The sequence below is a fragment of the Mandrillus leucophaeus genome, unplaced genomic scaffold, assembly GCF_000951045.1.
Source record: "Mandrillus leucophaeus isolate KB7577 unplaced genomic scaffold, Mleu.le_1.0 Scaffold77, whole genome shotgun sequence".
Classification (NCBI taxonomy): Eukaryota; Metazoa; Chordata; class Mammalia; order Primates; family Cercopithecidae; genus Mandrillus; species Mandrillus leucophaeus.
In genome coordinates, this window is record NW_012108363.1 from 2,898,053 (window position 1) to 2,918,280 (window position 20,228).

Here is a 20,228-nt window from a genome sequence, read left to right on the forward strand (position 1 = left end):
TTGATAAAGAATTTTTCAGAGGGGGCTAAACTTTAATCATGTTGGGACAGAGAAATGAAAACTGCACTTACTTAACACCTTTCAGGAACAACCAAACCTGGTTTAAAAGAATCTTTGTGATCTTCTGTTACCCTCAGCCACAGCTCTTATTGTGGTCACCTTTCTTTCTCCAACATTTGCCTTTCCATGTTCCAACAAATGAAACTGTTTACCATTCTGGGCCGTGTCCTCTCTCACTTCTGGGCCTTTGCACAAGTTATTTCCTCTGTAAAACACTTCTTCCAATCCCACCTAACTTTGCTTTCCCCTGGGGGCTCCCACAGCACCCAGGACTCATAGCTCAAAGCACTGTCATACCTTCTGTGATGGCCTCCTCAGTAGACCATCACAGTAGAACATCTACTCGAGTAGACCTCAGTAGACCATCACTCAGTAGAACATCTATACTTGAGTTCCTCGAGCAGAAAGATCACGTCAGCCTTATTCACTGTTGGATCCCCTGCACAGCACATACCAAGCACATAGTAACTATTGCCTTCTCTTAGGGGATGAAATGGGACAGGGATATCTCTGAGGGATATTCTTACAGATGTTGCCAGCTTCTCCTCCTTCTACACAGGCATGAGAAAAGATTTTCTTTCCTGACATCTCAAATAGAAACCCTATTAAACATGATGGTTTTGTTCCTGGTCTTCAGGTAAGAACAGTAGAGAATAACAAGAGTGGGGCAGAAAGAAAGCAGAGAACAAACCTTTAGCAACAACATTCTACTTTTATGCCTGGAATTGTCCTCTTCAGAAATTCAGACACACATAAGGCAATAGCCCAAGAATGATTTTCTGAGGTCAGATATTGGCTTCACTCCCATAGCAACAGAAACAAAACCAGCGTGGCAAGAAATAGCATGGTTTCACACCTCTACTTCTCCTGGTTCACTAACAGAAGAGGTTAAAGGTTGGATTTATTCTGCCATGGGGATGATTAAAATTATGCATTGCTATGCAATCAAAAAAAATTTTAGAATAAAGGCTACTTATGGCAAAATTTTTAAGACCAATAAATGTGTCATCAGATAACTAGAAGAATCATTCTCTCCCTCCCATTTTATATTCTACATCATAATATATCATATAATAAACTTATATATGATATTTTATATCTTTACAAATATATAAAGATATAAAGATATAAATTTCTATATATAGAAATATAAAAAATATCAATATAAATTCTATATCATAATAATATAAATATTAATTGCGGCTTATTCTGAGAAACTGCTAGAAAACAGGTATGGCCAGGAAAAGAATGAAGACAGCATAGTCTACAACAACAAGGGTTGGCAAACTATGGCCTGCAGGCTGAATCCAACCCACGGCATGTTTTTGTATGGATACTAAGAATGATTTTTCTATTTTTCAATGTAAAATTTATAAAATACTAATAGCCTGTCAGCAAGAATAACTGTTCAGTTTTGCTTCTTGGCTCACAAAACCTAAAATATTTACCATCTGACCCTTTACAGAAAAAGTTTGCTGAACTCCCATCTAAAAGATAAAGCACTGGGGAGAGTTTAGCTTCCGAGGAAGGCCTCGCTGTATAGAGCTATCTGTGGCTACTTAAATTTAATTAAATCGAATTTCACCAGCAAAATTTCCATAGTCACATATGGCTACTGGTTTCTGTATTGGACAGTGCAGATATAGAACATTTCCCTCATCACAGAAAGATCTTGAACAGTCTTGGTATACAAGGAGACTGTGTGTGTGTGTGTGTGTGTGTGTGTGTGTTTCTATGCCTTACCTCCAGTTTCCTGAAACAACTCAGTTCATTGAATGGGAACTCAGTGTGACTAAATGTATTTCAAAAACATGAGTCAATCTCATTTTTCTACACTGAGAAACAAAACAGAATATCATCCCTCTCCTTGGAAACCATTGACAATTTCTGATGATTTCACTGTCCAAACTGTCCAGTTGTCTTGATATGGTTAGTATTTCAAGTTTGACTGGGGGAAGTGTGTTGGCCCTGGAATCTGAAAGATCTGGGTTCCATTTCTCCTGGGTCCTTTCTCTAGTGGAATTACCCTTGCCAAGTCTCTAAGTTGCTCAACTTCTCCATTTGCTGATCAGTAAAGTTCACTGTAACATTTGTGAAGGCATTTTTTTTTTTTTGAAAACTGCCCAAGTCTCTTGATTACCATTATATCCCCAATACCTAGTGCTGTGCCTAGAAAAAAAAGACACTTAGTAAGTCCTATATTTGTTGAATGGTAAAGAAAATGGTGGACTTATTGTCCAAGGAAAGTACTATAGCAATAACTTTCTATAGCACTAATGTTGAAAGGATTCAATTGTACATAACTGGGGACACTTTATAGCTACCTCATTGTCACTGAGCAGTTGAACCAAAAATAAAGATACCTCATGACCTCTCTTTCAGGTGATGGAGCAAATGATGTGAGCATGATTCAAGCTGCTGATATTGGAATTGGAATATCTGGACAGGAAGGCATGCAGGTATTGTTCTCTGCAACTGTTCTTGTTTCTTCCTTCTTTTCTTTGGTCCTTAGTTGAGATATAAGGAAATCTCCAGAGTGTTGGAGAAACTTCTCCCTGAGAACTTCCACCCACATCCAAAGTTGCAATGCCCTCCATAAGCAATGACAGATATAAGGACATTGGAAATCCTTTTGCAAATGTACACTTTCATAGTGTCAAAATTCAGCTTGAAAGAAGAATACTAACTTGACTGCTAAATGTTCCCATTAAAACAGACAACATTTTGTGTTTGTGGGTTTTGAGCCATTAACAATTGTATTTCCACCACCAGTGTAAACATTTGGCACTGCTTAAATTTGTTGATGAGGATAGAGAGCATTGACTGGGAAGCTGCAGAATAGTTCTGAAATGTTACCCTTTGCGTATCTCCTATATGCCAGCAATCTGTTAGACCAGGGGTATCCAATCGTTTGGCTTGCCTGGGCCACACTGGAAGAAGAATTGTATTGGGCTACACATAAAATGCACTAACTATAGCTGATGAGCTTTAAAAAACTGCAAAAAAAAAAATAAGTCTCATAATTTTGGGCCACATTCAAAGCCATCCTGGCTGGCATTAGACACTTCACATTTAGGATCTCATTGAACTTTAATAATCATCACACCCTCTAATGGATTGCTATTCCATTTTTTAGATTGGGAAACTGAGGCACAGGAAATTAGACCAAAATTTATACCAGGATTTACACACAGGCATGTTCAGTGTTCATGTTTTCAAAAGAGTACTATAAACTGTTTCTTGTTCTGAGTAATCCCAGGGGCAGAAGACATATATCAGCTCCAGGTAAAGGAAGAGCTGTCACTTAGCTCCATCTGTGAATGGAGCCAATGGCCTGCCTCAGGGGGTGGTGAAAGTGTTCAGAGGATTGAAAATTGCTTGAATAGAAGCCCCTTCTCTCTGGTTAACCATCGCATCCCTAGCACAGTGCCTGATACATAATGGACCACAGTCACAGATGGAGCTAAGTGACAGCTCTTCCTTTACCTGGAGCTGAAATACGTCTTCTGCCCCTGGGATTACTCAGAACAAGACACAGTTTATAGAACTCTTTGAACATGCCTGTTTATAAATCCTGCTTGCTGGATAAACGGATGCAGAGCCACCCTAGACCACTGATCCCTTCTGATCTGCCCTCCTTGGATTCTAGTGAGGTTTGGATTTCCCGGAAGGGAGGGTGGGGTGTCAGAATCCAAAAAGCTACCCAAGAGTGACCACAACAAGGCGTCTTTAGGACTCTGCTGGCCACAGGCCTAGACCAAAGCAACGCCCTTGAGAGAGTCCCTCTGGGGCACTGGCAGCCATGGATGGAAGCTGATGTGTCTGTTCTCCCCTCTCAGGCTGTCATGTCCAGCGACTTTGCTATTGCCCGCTTTAAGCATCTCAAGAAGCTACTGCTTGTGCACGGCCACTGGTGTTACTCGCGCCTGGCCAGGATGGTGGTGTACTACCTCTACAAGAATGTGGTAAGTAGCCTGTGGCATCCTCCCACCCAGGCCTTGGCAGTCCTTGCCACGGGGCCAGATCTCCCCCTAGCAGTGGGCAAAGCACCTCAGCATAAAAGGAAGGAGTCGGGCTGGCATAGTGTTGGATCTTGAAACTGTTCCTTAATAGCTCTGTGACCCTGAGCTAGACTCTATTTTTGTGAAGTTATTGGGAGAATTGGCAATGCTGTATGAAAAGCACCTGGCACACAGAGGGCAGCACGAATGGCTACTAATATAGACTCTGGAGTCAGACACATTGGGTTCAAATCCAGATTCCCATATGTAGTAATTTCCCTAAATCTCAGTTTCACCATCTGTAAAATGGGGGTTGGTAATAGTACCTTCCTCATATATTTGCTATGAGAACTAAATGAAAGCTTGCATATAAAGTGATTAGCATATCATAAGCCTCTATAAAGTTAACCATTTTTTGTTATTGTTGTTGCTGTCATTACTCTTGGAGTTAAATCTCATAAATGAGATTTTCTTATTGTAACAAAGAAGGATTTGAAGAGCTAGTCTGACTTGTATCTTAGATTTCCTCTCTATATAGAGCCAGCTCAATGCAAGAGCTACACCCCATGCCTTGGGAGAGTGAAGATGAAAAGTACTTCACAGAATATAAGGCTGGAGCCCACGGCTTCAACTTGGGACTTGTACATCACTTCAGTGCCCCTGGCTTTCTTTCAGGGAGTTCCTGGAGGGCAGGATACTAAATAAAATGTCTACTTGGCAAAGATGTTTGAGGTGCAGAGATTGCATAATCTTACCTGACTCCAACATGCTGTATGACCTTGAAGAAACTGAAGCTCACAGAGATTAATTAATCTTTTCATCAATAATATGGGGAAACTATGATTCTATGTCAAGAGGCCTTAGAGTCAGAGCTCTGAAAAGCATATAGCCCTATACAATACAGACAATAAGTTGTGTCTCCTAAAAACTATGTTGGTTTGTCTTGTTGATGAGGTCCCAAAGCAAACACATACCAATTGAGGTATTAAAACTGTCAGAAGACTCTTGTTTGAAAAACCCTTTATTTACAATGGGTATAGGAAGAAGTCAGAACATTGCTATACTAATGGAGGGAACAAAAGACTGAGTTTTTCATTATCTAGTTCAAAGGCTTTCAATAAACTCCAAGATCTTCCAAACAAAATTTCACTCCTCTTTGCATAAGTAAAAGGGGAGGATTAAGACCAAGGTGATGGAAGAGAAACAATAGCCAGGTAGTAGCTACAAAATTGCATGCTTTTCCCTCTTGCTCCAGTCTTTCTTTCAGACTCTGACACAGTCACCCTTGCTCAGGAATGACTTTCTGTGCAAAGTTCAATGTATATGTAGACAAACAGCATGACAAAAAGTAATGTAAATTCAGTCAACTCGATGGTAATATTATCTCAGCAAGTCTATGCAAACAAGTCACTCCATCTGACTTGAAACTCACTTTGAGAGTGAAAGACTGTTTACTTAGAATTCAAAATGCCCCTGTTTAATTTTTTTGGCAGCTCAAGGAATAATTCTTTTCAATAAGCACAGCCTCTTCTCTGCATTAAATTTGTGAAATAGGAGAGAAAACGTTTCCAAGCATCCACGCTTTCAAAGCTTAAATGATATTTATTTCCAGCCCAATGCCATGCTCAAAACTGTGATACTGATGCCGCATTATCTCCCTGTTGCAATTAGAAGGTGGAGAACTATGACTTCCATATCCGAAACCAATTTCAGAGGGGATTAAAACCCGGCCTGCTCTGAAATTTGAACAATGAATTAATTACTGCACTGTAGCATCTTGAGAAAGAGCAGGCATCCAATCTCAGCAATGCTGCCACAGGGTTCAATGCACTTCCTGCAAGGTACAAAGATTCCAGTTAAGCAGATGTTGAAAACAACCAAGATCTTACCAGGGCCTCAGTAGGAAAGAAGCACTCTGTAATGTTAAAACTCCAGGATGGGTGTTAGCATAGAGTTAAGATTAACTGTATCGATTCAAATAGCAGTTGAATGTCTGCTGTGTGTTGGGAACAGGGCTGAGCAATGGGTATAGAGCAAGAATCAAGCCAGTCATGGCCCGCGTGAGGCTTACTGTCTACATCAGGTCTCAGGAAGCTTTCTCTTCAAAGAGCTAGATAATAAATATTTTCAGCTTTGCAAGCTGTATATGTCTAGGAAAGTCTAATTGTACAAGACAAAGATAGGACTGAGAAAGTTTAGAGGTGGTTAAAAAGAGAAGAACTTTGAAAATTCAGATGCTGATTGTACCACTCTTTAGCTCTGAATTTAGGCAGGGGGCAACAGTGTGTCAGAACCTCAGATTCTTCATCTGTAGAGTGGACCTAATAATGTTAATATTATTGTTAATATCAACATGTGTGATATATTGTACAATAACATAGTACTATTGCTATTAGCAATATTAACCTTGCAAGGTTGTTAGGACAATCTATAGTGTGTATTGCACATCCAGTGATGTACTATATGCTAATATTCTGATGTATATCTCACTCCTGGCACATATAGAAGGTCAAATCTTATACCAATGTTACTACTAGTGGCAATATGTTTGTTAAAATAGAGAGCCCCTCCAAAATAACATTGACTCAGCAGTTCAGAAATAGTTACAGCTTGAACACAAACCTTCTGAATGATTTCTTGCAAGACCCTTCACATCTCTGTGCCTCAGCCCTACATAACTGAGAAGTTCTAGTTCTAACTCCAGGACCAGCTGCTTATATGTATGACCTTGGTCAAATCACCAAACCATATCGCAATATGGCAGACAATAACAGTGACCCAGCCCACCCACTAGACAGGAGATCTTGAGTGAGAAAGTTTTAGAAAAAAACGAACAACCTTTAGGCAGATTTTCTCATTCACCCTACTGAGCTGCATGACCATTAGAAAAGTATAGTGACGTCAACCTTCTCACGAGGTCATCATCCTACCAGGTGTCCTGCTCATGGTTTAGTCTTTCTATTACCCCTTTGTCAGTGACATCTCTTTCTATTACCACTCTACTGCCATTCATATTTCACATGCCATTGGTCTAAGTACTACTCTTCCCAGCTGGCAAATGATAAAATGATGTTCAGAAAGGTTAAGCAGTTTGTCCAAGGTCACACAGCTAGTAAGTGACAGAACTGAGGATTCAAAACCAGGCCTCTCTGCCTCCAAAATCTGTACTTTCAACCACCATGGTACAGTAAGTCCTCACTTAATGTCATCAATAGGTTCTTAGAAACTGTGATGTTGAATGAAGCGATGTTATTCCAGGACTTACCATACATCATTTTGCTTTAAGTTGCAGTTTCTAAGAACCTATTGGCAACGTTAAGTGAAGACTCACTGTCCACTCCCCTTAAACAAGTTGGTGGAATTCCCTTCAGGTCCTGAAGAATGTCAGTAGCAATAGTAGTAGTGGTAACAACGGTAGCTACTACTCCGAGGATTAGAATTACCTCTAATCCTTACATAACCCTGTGTGTTATAAATGAGGAAACTGCCACTCCAGCAGCTCCCACAGGTCCCAAGCAGCAGCTGGTGACCGGATGCACATGGAGCCCCACTCACAAGGCCATGCTCTTTGCCTGCAGTGCTATGTCAACCTGCTCTTCTGGTATCAGTTCTTCTGTGGTTTCTCCGGCTCCACCATGATTGATTACTGGCAGATGATATTCTTCAATCTCTTCTTTACCTCCTTGCCTCCTCTCGTCTTTGGAGTCCTTGACAAAGACATCTCTGCAGAAACACTCCTGGCATTGCCTGAGCTATACAAGAGTGGCCAGAACTCTGAGGTAAGGGGATCGGGCGGCCAAGGGGAGGTGACTTCAGCTTCTTACTGACCTCTACCTCCCTGCTGGAAGCATCAGAGAAAGAGCTGTATGCTGGGGTCAGGAGCCTGCATTCTGACCACTGTTCCATCATTTCCTTTGAGTAACTCCTCTCTCTTTCCTGACCTGTTTCCCATTTGCTGTTGAGGGCGCTGGGCCAGACTAGTGGGTATTTTTAATTATTTCTTAATTATATCACACATTAATATGGGACTGCCCTAGTCGAAGGGGAAGAGGCATGCAGAAAGATCCTATACCTTTTGGCGGTCCCCTCCAGGCTCTGAGATGCATCGATAGAACCCCCAAAACCCAGTTTGGGAACCGCTGGGATTTATAGCTACTTGCTTTTCACTGGATAAGATATACAATGGTTCTGTTTTCATATTAGGGAAGGTAAAACTTAGAACTCAAAATTACATGTGCTTTAGAACTTGCTGGTATCAAATAGACTAAGGCAGGCCTGAGAAGTCATCTGGTGGCATCCTAGGAGGTCCAGAGAGGCCACACTGCAGCCCTGAGTGATTTGGAGAAGTCAGACAGCATGCACTCCCAGCACCAGCAAGAAGCTGGATCAAGGGACCCTGGATGCCTCAAAGAGGGAGCTCTGGAAAGAGGGACTTTGCAATGCCAGAGAGTATCTTGCACCTGGAGGAAAGGAGGGCAAAGCCAGGTGTGGTGTTTGTCTATAAATAATTGCCAGCTCTCAAACAGCAAGCCCAGTTGTAACCCAAAGACAAGAGGAGAAAGCAACACAGAAGCCCAAGCAGTCCAGACGAAGGGGGCATGGTGGGAGCACATGTTCATCTTGGGCTCTCTTAAGTTTACCCTTCCCATCAACGTGCAGGCTGCATAACAAATTCCTTAAGTATCTAAAAGAAGTTAATGAAGCAAAATCCAAAAACTGTAAAGGTTTGACTTTTCCCGGGGAAGGCACAAAGATTGATGCCTGAGAAGCAAACTCTTGGGGACCTGTGATTCAGGCTATGATTGAGATCTCTCAGATGCCACTTGGAAACTTTAGAATCTCTACACGTACCAAGTTTGTAGCAGCACTAGTAATAGAGCTAATGAGTGATAACAATGAATAACTGAGTACTTGCTAGGTACTAAGGCCTGAGTACTTACTAGGTACTAAGGCACAATTGCATTGAGTCCTCTTGAACCCCAAGGAGACAGACTGTGTTATTTTTGCCCACATTTCGTGGAAGAAGAGACTAGTTCTCTACACAGTTTAGTAATTTTCACAAGGTCACACAGTTAGTTGAACTGAAGTCTGTCACCCCCAAGTCTGTTCCTAATTACTCCATTCTACTACCACAAATACAAGAGGCATTGTAAGTGTCTGGTTGTCTGTCCCAACCACATGCAAGAAAGTTGCTTGCCAAGAATCGAGGCTTGCTATAAGGGTGGTAATTATTGGTGTGTTCTCTCCTGGCAGTGCTATAACCTATCGACTTTCTGGATTTCTATGGCGGATGCATTCTACCAGAGCCTCATCTGTTTCTTTATCCCTTACCTGGTAAGTCATATAGTCCCATTCTAACCACATAAATTGCAGAGAAGAACTCGTCCTTTTTATATAAAGTTCCAGACTAGTAGTGTCCTTCTGGACACTTTAGAGCAGAGGCTCAAACAGGTTGCCTGCAGACTACATCCAACCCAAGGTGTTTGAAAAGTCAGAACACTACCTAAACATTTTGATTACTGCTAGCTCTTGAAAAACTGAAAGCTATATTTATACTGGGTCATTTTTTCCCTTATAGCAAAAATCTGGACTTGACTTTGCAGTTGGGCTCACCTTGTGAGCATGTTCTCCAGTTTGCGTTAGTCTCTACCACTCCCCTTTGTCTTACACCTGGCTATCTTCACTCATTAACTGTTTCCTACTTGAACACTGAAGGTATTTGAATTTACTACCCTTGATTTTTATACAGGCTTGTGCTTTGAAAGTCAAGGAAGCTAGCCTTCAGAGGCTGCAAGTTCTGACAATGAGATACCACATTATCTGAAAAAAGTAGCAAGAATGCAGATAAGCAAGGGATACCAGTACAATCTCAGTTTGATTCCTCAGTTTAAATGGTGAGAATTTAGGTAGCAAACAATATATGTCTTCTTCCTGGACCCAGGGAACAAGATGGGAAGCAATCGCCACGAGGTAAACACTATTGCTTATCCAATCTCTGGGCTCCTATTCTTTCATAATTAGCGAGATGATGGGGCTAGGGGAGGTAGGGATCTTGTGCTTTGCTTGAATTTCCTGGCTTACAATACCCTCCCTGGCCAGGCCTCTGCTTGGCTTTCCTGCTATATCTTTTGCCATTGAATATGCTTGACAGACCTACAATATAGACCTCTTTGGAGTTCTACAAACCCTCTGTGTTCACCCTCAGTTCTGACCTTTGCTGGAACTGCATTTACCCTCTCTTTCCAAGTGATTAACTCCTCTTATTCTGGTCTCAGCTAGTATATCCTCTCTTCTGTGTTCCCAGGGTACCTTGTACTTGCCTCTATTATAGCACTTACTTCCTTAAATTGTACCACATCCACTCTGCCTAATAGAGTAAACACATTGTAGGCAAACGCAGAAGTATCCTCAGCTGTTAGCATAGTGTCTGATGGGCTCTCAATGAATTCTTTCTTCACTCATTCCACAATGGTTTTACAATCCTCATCTTGGCTTACTCCTGCAAACACCATTTCTAAATTAGTCCTATCAATTCCTTTCTCATCTTGATCTGTTCCTCAGATCAGTACCACAAGGATGGCAGCTGGGTACCTCCTCCTTCTCCATTGACAACTGCCTTCATTGATGCCTTACAAACACTGTGTCAAAGCCAAAGTTTTAAGTCCACAGACATACCTGACAATGCCTGTCTGTTCTTCCTCTGCAGACCTATAACGGCTCTGATATAGACGTCTTTACCTTTGGGACACCAATCAACACCATCTCCCTCACCACAATCCTCTTGCACCAGGCAATGGAAATGAAGACATGGGTAAGTGTCCCAGAGTCCCTTTGGCTTGAAAATTGCGCTCCTGTCCATTGACTATACTCAAATTTCTGAATTGTTTCATTCTGTGTTATTGATCTACTCAATAAATGCACACTAAGCTGCTACCTATGTCCTATCTGTACAGAGATGAAAGGGGTGAAAAAGATAAAATTCTGGCCTCAACTTGCTTTTCATCTAGTCAGGATGTTAAAACTAACATATATAAAACAATGAGACAATTAGTTGCAAACATAGATAATATCAATTGATAAAAAGTTCAGGGGTATGGCCAGGCATGGTGGTTCATGCCTGTAATCCCAGCACTTTGGGCGGCCAAGGTGGGCAGATCACCTGAGGTCAGGAGTTTGAGATCAGCCTGGCCAACATGGTGAAACCCCGTCTCTACTAAAAATAAAAAATTAGCTAAGTATGGTAGCAGGCGCCTGTGGTTACAGCTACTCGGGAGGCTGAGGCAGGAGAATTGCTTGAACATGGGAGGTGGAGGTTGCAGTGAGCCAAGATCATGCTACTGCACTCCAGCCTGGGTGACAGAGTGAGACTCCATCTCAAAAAAAAAAAAAAAACAAAACAAAAAAGTTTAGCGGTGTTTAAGAGACAAGGAAAACACTGACCACTGACCATACATACCTGAGGCTGTGTTAGGGAGGAATTCTCCACATTTAATTTTAGGGTGAATGTTTAGAAATGTGCCTCCAGGTAACCATATCTCAAGCATATCCAAATATCACATTTTTGACATCTAAGAAGGCAGTGTCACCTTTCTGATTAAATTCTTCTAGTCAGTAATAACTATAAAAACTAATAGCTTACAATTCTATGCCAGATGTCTCTCTACATGATTAGCATGTATTATTTAACCTCTAGAATCCTTTGTGTTAGGTGTTTTTATATTCCCATTTTACAGATTTAGAAATACGGTAGATGCAATAAGGTTTAACTTGCCCCCAAGCACTGCAAGATAGAAGCAAGTTTTGAACTCTGGCAGTTTAATGTGAGCCTCTAACATCCATGCTAATAGTGTAAGTAGGTAAGATTGAATGGTACACAGGGAACACTTTGCTGAAAGATTTGTCCTTGCTCAAATGGCTTTCTGGAAGCACAAGCATTAAAAATTTGGAAAACAGCCCCAAGTAGGCTCAACATGTTCCTACATTCTGCAATGGAACTCTCCACCCCAACCTCCCACCACCACTGTCACAAGCTAAAGCAGGCCATAACCAGCTGAGCAGTGGTTAAGAGCCACTCAAAGGTAGTTTTGGATCACGGAGTTCTCATTTTGAAAACCCCTTCTCCTATTCAACATAGTATTGGAAGTTCTGGCCAGGGCAATCAAGCACGAGAAAGAAATAAAATAGGAATTTTTTTTATTCCTAAAACAGGAATTCCTATTTATCTTCAAATAGGAAGAGAGAAATTAAAATTGTCTCTTTACAGATGACATGATTGTATATTTAGAAAACCCCATTGTCAGGGCAGGCGCGGCGGCTCACACCTGTAATCCCAGCACTTTGGGAGGCCGAGGCGTGCAGATCACGAGGTCAGGAGCTCAAGACCAGCATGGCCAACATGGTGAAACCCCATCTCTACTAAAAATACAAAAATTAGCTGGGCATGATGGCATGTGCCCATAATCCCAGTTGCTCGGGAGTTCAGGAGGCTGAAGCAGGAGAATTGCTTAAACTGGGATCTGGGAGGCGGAGGTTGCAGTAAGCTAAGATCGCACCACTGCACTCCAGCCTGGGCTATGGAGCAAGACTCCATGTCAAAAAAAACAAAACAAAAAAAAACATTGTCTCAGCCCAGCCCAAAAACTCAGGATATAAAGTGAATGTGCAAAACTCATAAGCATTCCTGTACACCAATAGACAAGCAGAGCAACAAATCATGAATGAATTTCCATTCACAATTGCTACAAAGAAAATAAAATACCTAGGAATACAGCTAACAAGGGAAGTGAAGGATGTCTTCAAGGAGAAGTACAAACCACTGGTCAAGGAAATAAGAGAGGACACAAATGGAAAAACATTCCATGCTCATGGATAGGAAGAATCAATATGGTGAAAATGGCCATACTGCCAAAGATATTTATAGATTCAATGCTATTCCCAAACTACCATCGACATTCTTCACAGAATTAGAAAAATCTACTTTAAATCTCATATGAAAACAAAATGGAGCTCGTATACCCAAGACAATCCTAAGCAAAAAGAACAAAGCTGGAGGCACCACGCTACCTGACTTCATACTACACTACAAGACTACAGTAACCACAACAGACATATACACCAATGGAACAGAGCAGAGACCTCAAATAACACCACACATCTACAACCATCTAATCTTCAACAAACCAGACAAAAACTAGCAATGGGGAAAAGATTCCCTATTTAATAAATGGTGCTGGGAAAACTGGCTAGCCATGTGCAGAAAAAAACTGGACCCCTTCCTTACACCTTATACAAAAATTGACTCAAGATGGATTAAAGACTTAAACATAAAACCCAAAACCATAAAAGCCCTAGAAGAAAACCCAGGAAATACCATTCAGGACATAGGCACGGGCAAAGACTTCATGACTAAAACACCAAAAGCAACTGTAACAAAAATGAAAATGTACTAAACTAAAGAGCTTCTGCGCAGCCAAAGAAACAATCATCAGAGTGAAAAGGCAATCTACAGAATGGGAGAAAATTTTTGCAATCTAACCATCTGACAAAGGGCTAATATCTAGAATCTACAAGGAACTTAAATTTACAAGAAAAAACAACCCCATCAAAAAGTGGGTAAAGGATATGAACACATACTTCTGAAAAGATGACATTTATGTGGCCAACAAACATGAAAAAAAGCTCAACATCAATGATCATTAGAGAAATGCAAATCAAAACCATAACGAGATAACATCTCACGCCAGTCAGAATGGCGATTATTAAAAAGTCAAGAAACAGTAGACGGTGAGGCAGTGGAGAAATAGGAATACTTTTACACTGTTGGTGGGAATGTAAATTAGTTCAGCCATTGTGGAAGACAGTGTGGCGATCCCTCAAGGATCTAGAGCCAGAAATACCATTTGACCCAGCAGTCCCATTACTGGGGATATCCCCAAAGCATTATAAATCATTCTATATAAAGACACATGCATACGAACATTTATTGCAGCACTATTTACAATAGCAAAGACATGGAACCAACTCAAATGCCCACCAATGATAGACTGGATAAAGAAAATGTGGTACACGCACACCAATAGAATACTATGCAGCCATAAAAAAAGAATGAGATAATGTCTTTTGCAGGGACATGAATGGAGCTGGAAGCCATTATCCTCAGCAAACTAACACAGGAACAGAAAACCAAACACAACATGTTCTCACTGACAAATGGGAGTTCAACAGTGAGAACACATGGACACAGCGAGGGGAACAACACACACTAGGGACTGTCAGGAGGTGGGAAACAAGTGGAGGGAGAGCATTAGGACAAATACCTAATGCACGCGGAGCTTAAAACCTAGATGACAGGTTGAAAGATGCAGCAAACCACCGTGGCACATGCATACCTATGTAACAAACTTGCATGTTCTGTACATGTATCCCAGAACTTAAAATATTTTTAAAATCCTCTGCTCCAGTGTGTGCCAATGACAGAACAAAGTGATAAGACAAAAAAAGGCATAGCTGAATTAAGTACAGGATAAATTTCTTCATGGGCCAGAAACACCAGAAGGGCTGCAATACAATGAGGAAGGGAAGAGGAAAAGAAGGCACTGGGAAGGCTCAAACTGCAGACTTTCTGGGAACTGGGACAGGACACAGATCATGGCAATGGGGACTCTGGCTCCTGTGGGGTAGGGCAGACTGGAACCCCATCTACTGCTGAGTCTAAAATTCTCCTACTCAAGAAAGAAATCTAAAGAAAAGATAACAATGGTAAGCTGTTTGGAGGTATAGTTTTTGTTTGGTTGGTTTTGGGTTTTTTTTGGAGATGAAGTCTTGCTCTGTCGTCCAGGCCAGAGTGCAGTGGCTCCATCTTGGCTCATTGCACCTCTGCCTCCTGGGTTCAAGAGATTCTTTTGCCTCAGCCTCCCGAGTAGCTGGGACTACAGGCGTGTGCCACCATGCCTGGCTAATTTTTTGTAATTTTAGCAGAGACAGGGTTTCAGTGTGTTAGCCAAGATGTTCTCAATCTCCTGACCTCGTGATCCACCCACCTCTGCCTCCCAAGGTATAGTTTTATCAGAAGCTGTTTGATACTAGAAACCACCAAGCTAATGAAACATTTAGAATTCTTGAAAATAAAATATTGCATTGAAATTAAAACTACGATTTGTAGGATCTGCTCGAGATCAGACACTGGCAAAAAATAAACTGCCAAATTGAAATGTTTTGGGAGCTTATCCAGAATGATACACAAATATGAAAAATAAGAGGAGATGGTGGCTAGAACAAATGGCTTCAACTTCTCTAAATAGAAATCTCAGGAGGAAAAAAGAATGATGGAGAAACAATATTTGAAGAAATTGTCATTGAGGCTGAAAATTTATCAAAAATCTGGATGTATTGCCTGAATATATCATAATTAAGTTGTACAATATAAAAGATACAGAGGCAACCCTTAAGTCTGCCAGAGACTATAAACAAATTACTTGAAAAGGAACAGCTACGCTGATGACCAAACAAGAAAAGCCAGGAGGCAATGGAGTAATTATCTTCAAAAAACCTGAAGGAGAAAAAAAACTAGAAAAGCTACACTATTAAGAGTAAAACAAAATAAATCCTATTTTCAAATAAACTCTATAAGGTTTACTACCCACAGGCCCTCACAAAAAAAGGAACACACTTCTGCAAGAGCATAAACAAAAGCTAAAACTGTAAGACACAGCATAAGGAAGGGCTATTTAATAGGTAGGTAATTTATGCTAAAGCCTTCATAGTGGATAGAAGAATAAAAATACACTTTTTTTTTTTTTTTTTTTGAGATGGAGTCTTCTTGCTCTGTCACCCAGGCTAGAGTGCTGGAGTGCAGTGACACGATCTCGGCTCACTGCAAACTCCTCCTCCCAGGTTCATGCCATTCTCCTGCCTCAGCCTCCTGAGTAGCTGAGACTACAGGCACCCACCACCACACCTGGCTAATTTTTTGTATTTTTAGTAGAGACAGGGTTTCTCCATGTTAACCAGGATGGTCTCGATATCCTGACCTCGTGATCTGCCCGCCTCGGCCTTCCAAAGTGCTGGGATTACAGGTGTGAGCCACCGTGCCCAGCTCTAAAAATATAAATTTAACTATACATTTTTCCATAAAAGTTTGGTTTTTTTAAGTATCTTAAGGTTAATCACTAAAAGGGAAGGAGAAAAAAATCTAGACAACTGTCAATTCTGCAGATGTAGGAAAGATGAAAAAATGAGAGAAGGGGTGGCTGGCAAGATGGCCAAATAGGAACAGCTCCAGACTGCAGCTCCCAGCGAGATCAACACAGGTGGGTGATTTCTGCATTTCCAACTGAGGTACCCAGCTCATCTCATTGGGAGTGTTTAGACAGTGAGTGCAGCCCACGGAGAGTGAGCCAAAGTAGGGTGGGACATTGCCTCACCCAGAAAGCACAAGGGGTTGGGGAACTCCCTGCCCTAGCCAAGGGAAGCCATGAGGGGCCATGAGGAACAGTCCACTGCAGCCCAGATACTACAGTTTTCCCACAGTCTTCTCAACCCACAGACCAGGAGATTCCCTCAGGTGCCTATACCACCAGGGCCCTGGGTTTCAATCACAAAACTGGGCGGCCATTTGGGCAGACACCGAGCTAGCTGTAGGAGGTTTTTGGGGTTTTTTTTCATATCCCAGTGGTGCCTGGAACACCAGCAAGATAGAACCATTCACTTCCCTGAAAAGGGGGCTGAAGCCAGGGAGCCGAGTGGTCTAATTCAGCAGATCCCACCCCCATGGAGCCCAGTAAGCTAAGATTCACTGGCTTGAAATTCTTGCTGAGAGCACTGCAGTCTGAAGTCAACCTGGTACACTCCAGCTTGGTTGGGAGAGGGGAGTCCACCATTACTGAGGCTTCAGTAGGTGGTTTTCCCCTCACAGTGTAAACAAAGCCACCAGGAAGTTCGAACTGGGCAGAGCCCACTGCAGCACCTCAAAGCCTCTGTAGCCAGACTGCCTCTCTAGATTCGGGTGGGGCATCTCTGAAAGAAAGTCAGCAGCCCCAGTCAGGCTTATAGATAAAACTCCCATCTCCCTGGGACAGAGCACCTGGGGGTAGGGGTAGCTGTAGGCACAGCTTCAGCAGACTTAAATGTTCCTGCCTGCCAGCTCTGAAGAGAGCAGCAGATCTCCCAGCACAGCACTCGAGGTCTGTGCTAAGAGACAGACTGCCTCCTCAAGTGGGTCCCTGACCCCTGTGCTTCCTGATTGGGAGACACCTCATACAGGAGAGCTCTGGCTGGCATCTGGTGGGCGCCCCTCTGGGATGAAGCTTCCAGAGGAAGGAGCAGGCAGCAATCTTTGCTGTTCTGCAGCTCTGCTGGTGATACCCAGGCAAACAGGGTCTGGAGTGGACCTCCAGCAAACTCCAGCAGACAGGCCTGATATTAGAAAGAAAACTAACAAACAGAAAGGAACAGCATCAACATCAACCAAAAAGAGTCCGCACAGAAACCCCATCTGAAGGTCACTAACATCAAAGACCCAAAGGCAGATAAATCCATGAAGATGAGAAAAAAACAGCACAAAAAGCCTGAAAATTCCAAAAACCCAAATTCCTCTTCTCCTCCAAAGGATCACAAGTCCTCACCAGCAAGGGAACAAAACTGGATGGAGAATCAGTTTGATGAATTGACAGAAGTAGGCTTCAGAAGGTGGGTAATAACAAACACCTCCGAGCTAAAGGAGCATGTTATAATGCAATGCGAGGAAGCTAACAATCTTGAAAAAGGGTTGGAGGAATGGCTAACTAGAACAACCAGTTTAGAGAAGAACATAAATGACCTAATGGAGCTGAAAAACACAGCATGAGAACTTCGTGAAGCATACACGACTATCAATAGCTGAATCAATCAAGCAGAAGAAAGGATATCAGAGATTGAAGATAAACTTAATGAAATAAAGAATGAAGACAAGATTAGAGAAAAAAAGAATGGAAAGGAATGAACAAAACCTCCAAGAAATATGGGACTATGTGAAAAGACCAAACCTACATTTGATTGGTATACCTGAAAGTGATGGGGAGAATGGAACCAAGTTGGAAAACACTCTTCAGGATGTTTTCCAGGAGATCTTCTCCAACCTAGCAAGACAAGCCAAGACACATAATTGTCAGACTCACCAAGGTTGAAATGAAGGAAAAAATATTAAGGGCAATCAGAGAGAAAGGTCCGGTTACCCACAAAGAGAAGTCCATTGGACTAACAGCGGATCTCTTTACAAAAACCCTACAAGCCAGAAGAGAGTGGGGGCTAATATTCAATATTCTTAAAGAAAAGCTTTTTCAACCCAGAATTTCATATCCAGCCAAACTAAGCTTCATAAGCAAAGGAAAAATAAAATCCTTTACAGACAAGCAAATGATGAGAGATTTTGTCACCACCAAGCCTGCCTTACAAGAGCTCCTGAAGGAAGCACTAAATATGTAAAGAAAAAACCAGTAGCAGCCACTGCAAAAACATACCAAATTGTAAAGACCATTGACACTATGAAGAAACTGCATCAACTAATGGGCAAAATAACTAGCTAACATCATGACAGGATCAAATTCACATATAACAATATTAACCTTAAACGTAAATGTGTTAAATGCCCCAATTAAGAGACACAGACTGGCAAATTGGATAAAGAGTCAAGACCCATTGGTGTGCCATATTCAGGACACCCATCTCACATGCAAAGACACACATAGGCTCAAACTAAAGGGATGGAGGAATACTTACCAAGCATACGGAAAGCAAAAAAAAAAAAAAAAAAAAAAGCAGGATTGCAATCCTAGTCTCTGATAAAACAGACTTTAAACCAACAAAGACCAAAAAAAAGAAGGGTATTACATAATGGTAAAGGAATCAATGCAACAAGAAGGATTAATTATCCTAAATATATATGCACCCAATACAGGAGCACTCAGATTTATAAATCAAGTTCTTAGAGACCTACAAAGAGACTTGGACTCCCACACAATAATAATGGGAGACTTTAACACCCCACCATCAATATTAGACAGATCAACAAGACAGAAAATTAACAAGGATACTCAGGACTTGAACTCAACTCTGGACGAAGCAGTCCTAATAGACATCTACAGAACTCTCCACCCCAAATCAACAGAATATACATTCCTCTCAGTACCACATCACACTTATTCTAAAATTGACCACATAATTGAAAGTAAAACACTCCTCAGCAAATGCAAAAGAATCCTAACAGTCTCTCAGACCACAATGCAATCAAATTAGAACTCAGCATTAAGAAACTCACTTGAACTGAACAACTACATGGAAACTGAACAACCTGCTCCTGAATGACCACTGGGTAAATAACGAAATTAAGGTAGAAATAAAGAAGTTCTTTGAAACCAATGGGAACAAAGACACAATGTACCAGAATCTCTGGGACACAACTAAAGCAGTGTTTAGAGGGACATTTATAGCACTAAATGCCCACAGAAGAAAGTGGGAAAGATCTAAAATCGACACCCTAACATCACAATTAAAAACATGAGAGAGGCAAGGCAAACAAATTCAAAAGCCAGCAGAAGACAAGAAATAACTAAGATCAGAGCAGAACTGGAGATAGAAACACAAAAAAACCTTCAAAAAATCAATGAATCCAAGAACTGTTTTTTTGAAAAGATTAACAAAATAGACTACTAGCCAGACTAATAAGAAATGAAAGAAAAATCAAATACATACAATAAAAAATGATAAAGGGGATATCACCACTGATCCCACAGAAATACAAACTACCATCAGAGAATACTATAAACACCTCTACACAAATAAACTAGAAAATCAAGAAGAAATAGATAAATTCCTGGACACATACACTCTCCCAAGACTAAACCAAGAAGAAGTCAAATCCCTCAATAGACCAATAACAAGTTCTGAAATTGAGGCAGTAATTAATAGAAACCAAACCAAAGAAAGCCCAGGACCAGACGGATTCACAGCCAAATTCTACCAGACGTACAAAGAGGAGCTGATATCATTTCTTCTGAAACTATACCAAACAATAAAAAAAGGACTCCTCCCTAACTCAATTTATGAGGCCAGCATCATCCTGATACCAAAACCTAGCAAAGACACAACAAAAAAAGGAAATTTCAGGCCAATATCCCTGGCTAAACATTGATG

General features: G+C 41.3%; 1 protein-coding gene across 1 annotated transcript in view; it reads left to right on the forward strand.

Moving 5' to 3' along the window:
• The window catches only part of ATP10B (ATPase, class V, type 10B), a 288,008-nt gene that overhangs the window by 249,572 nt on the left and 18,208 nt on the right, over positions 1 to 20,228 (forward strand). Inside the window, exons 20-24 of the mRNA XM_011966668.1 lie at positions 2,443 to 2,519; positions 3,900 to 4,025; positions 7,640 to 7,840; positions 9,315 to 9,395; positions 10,768 to 10,872. Coding sequence (XP_011822058.1) covers positions 2,443 to 2,519; positions 3,900 to 4,025; positions 7,640 to 7,840; positions 9,315 to 9,395; positions 10,768 to 10,872 — 590 coding nt within the window. The remainder of the gene's footprint in view (positions 1 to 2,442; positions 2,520 to 3,899; positions 4,026 to 7,639; positions 7,841 to 9,314; positions 9,396 to 10,767; positions 10,873 to 20,228) is intronic.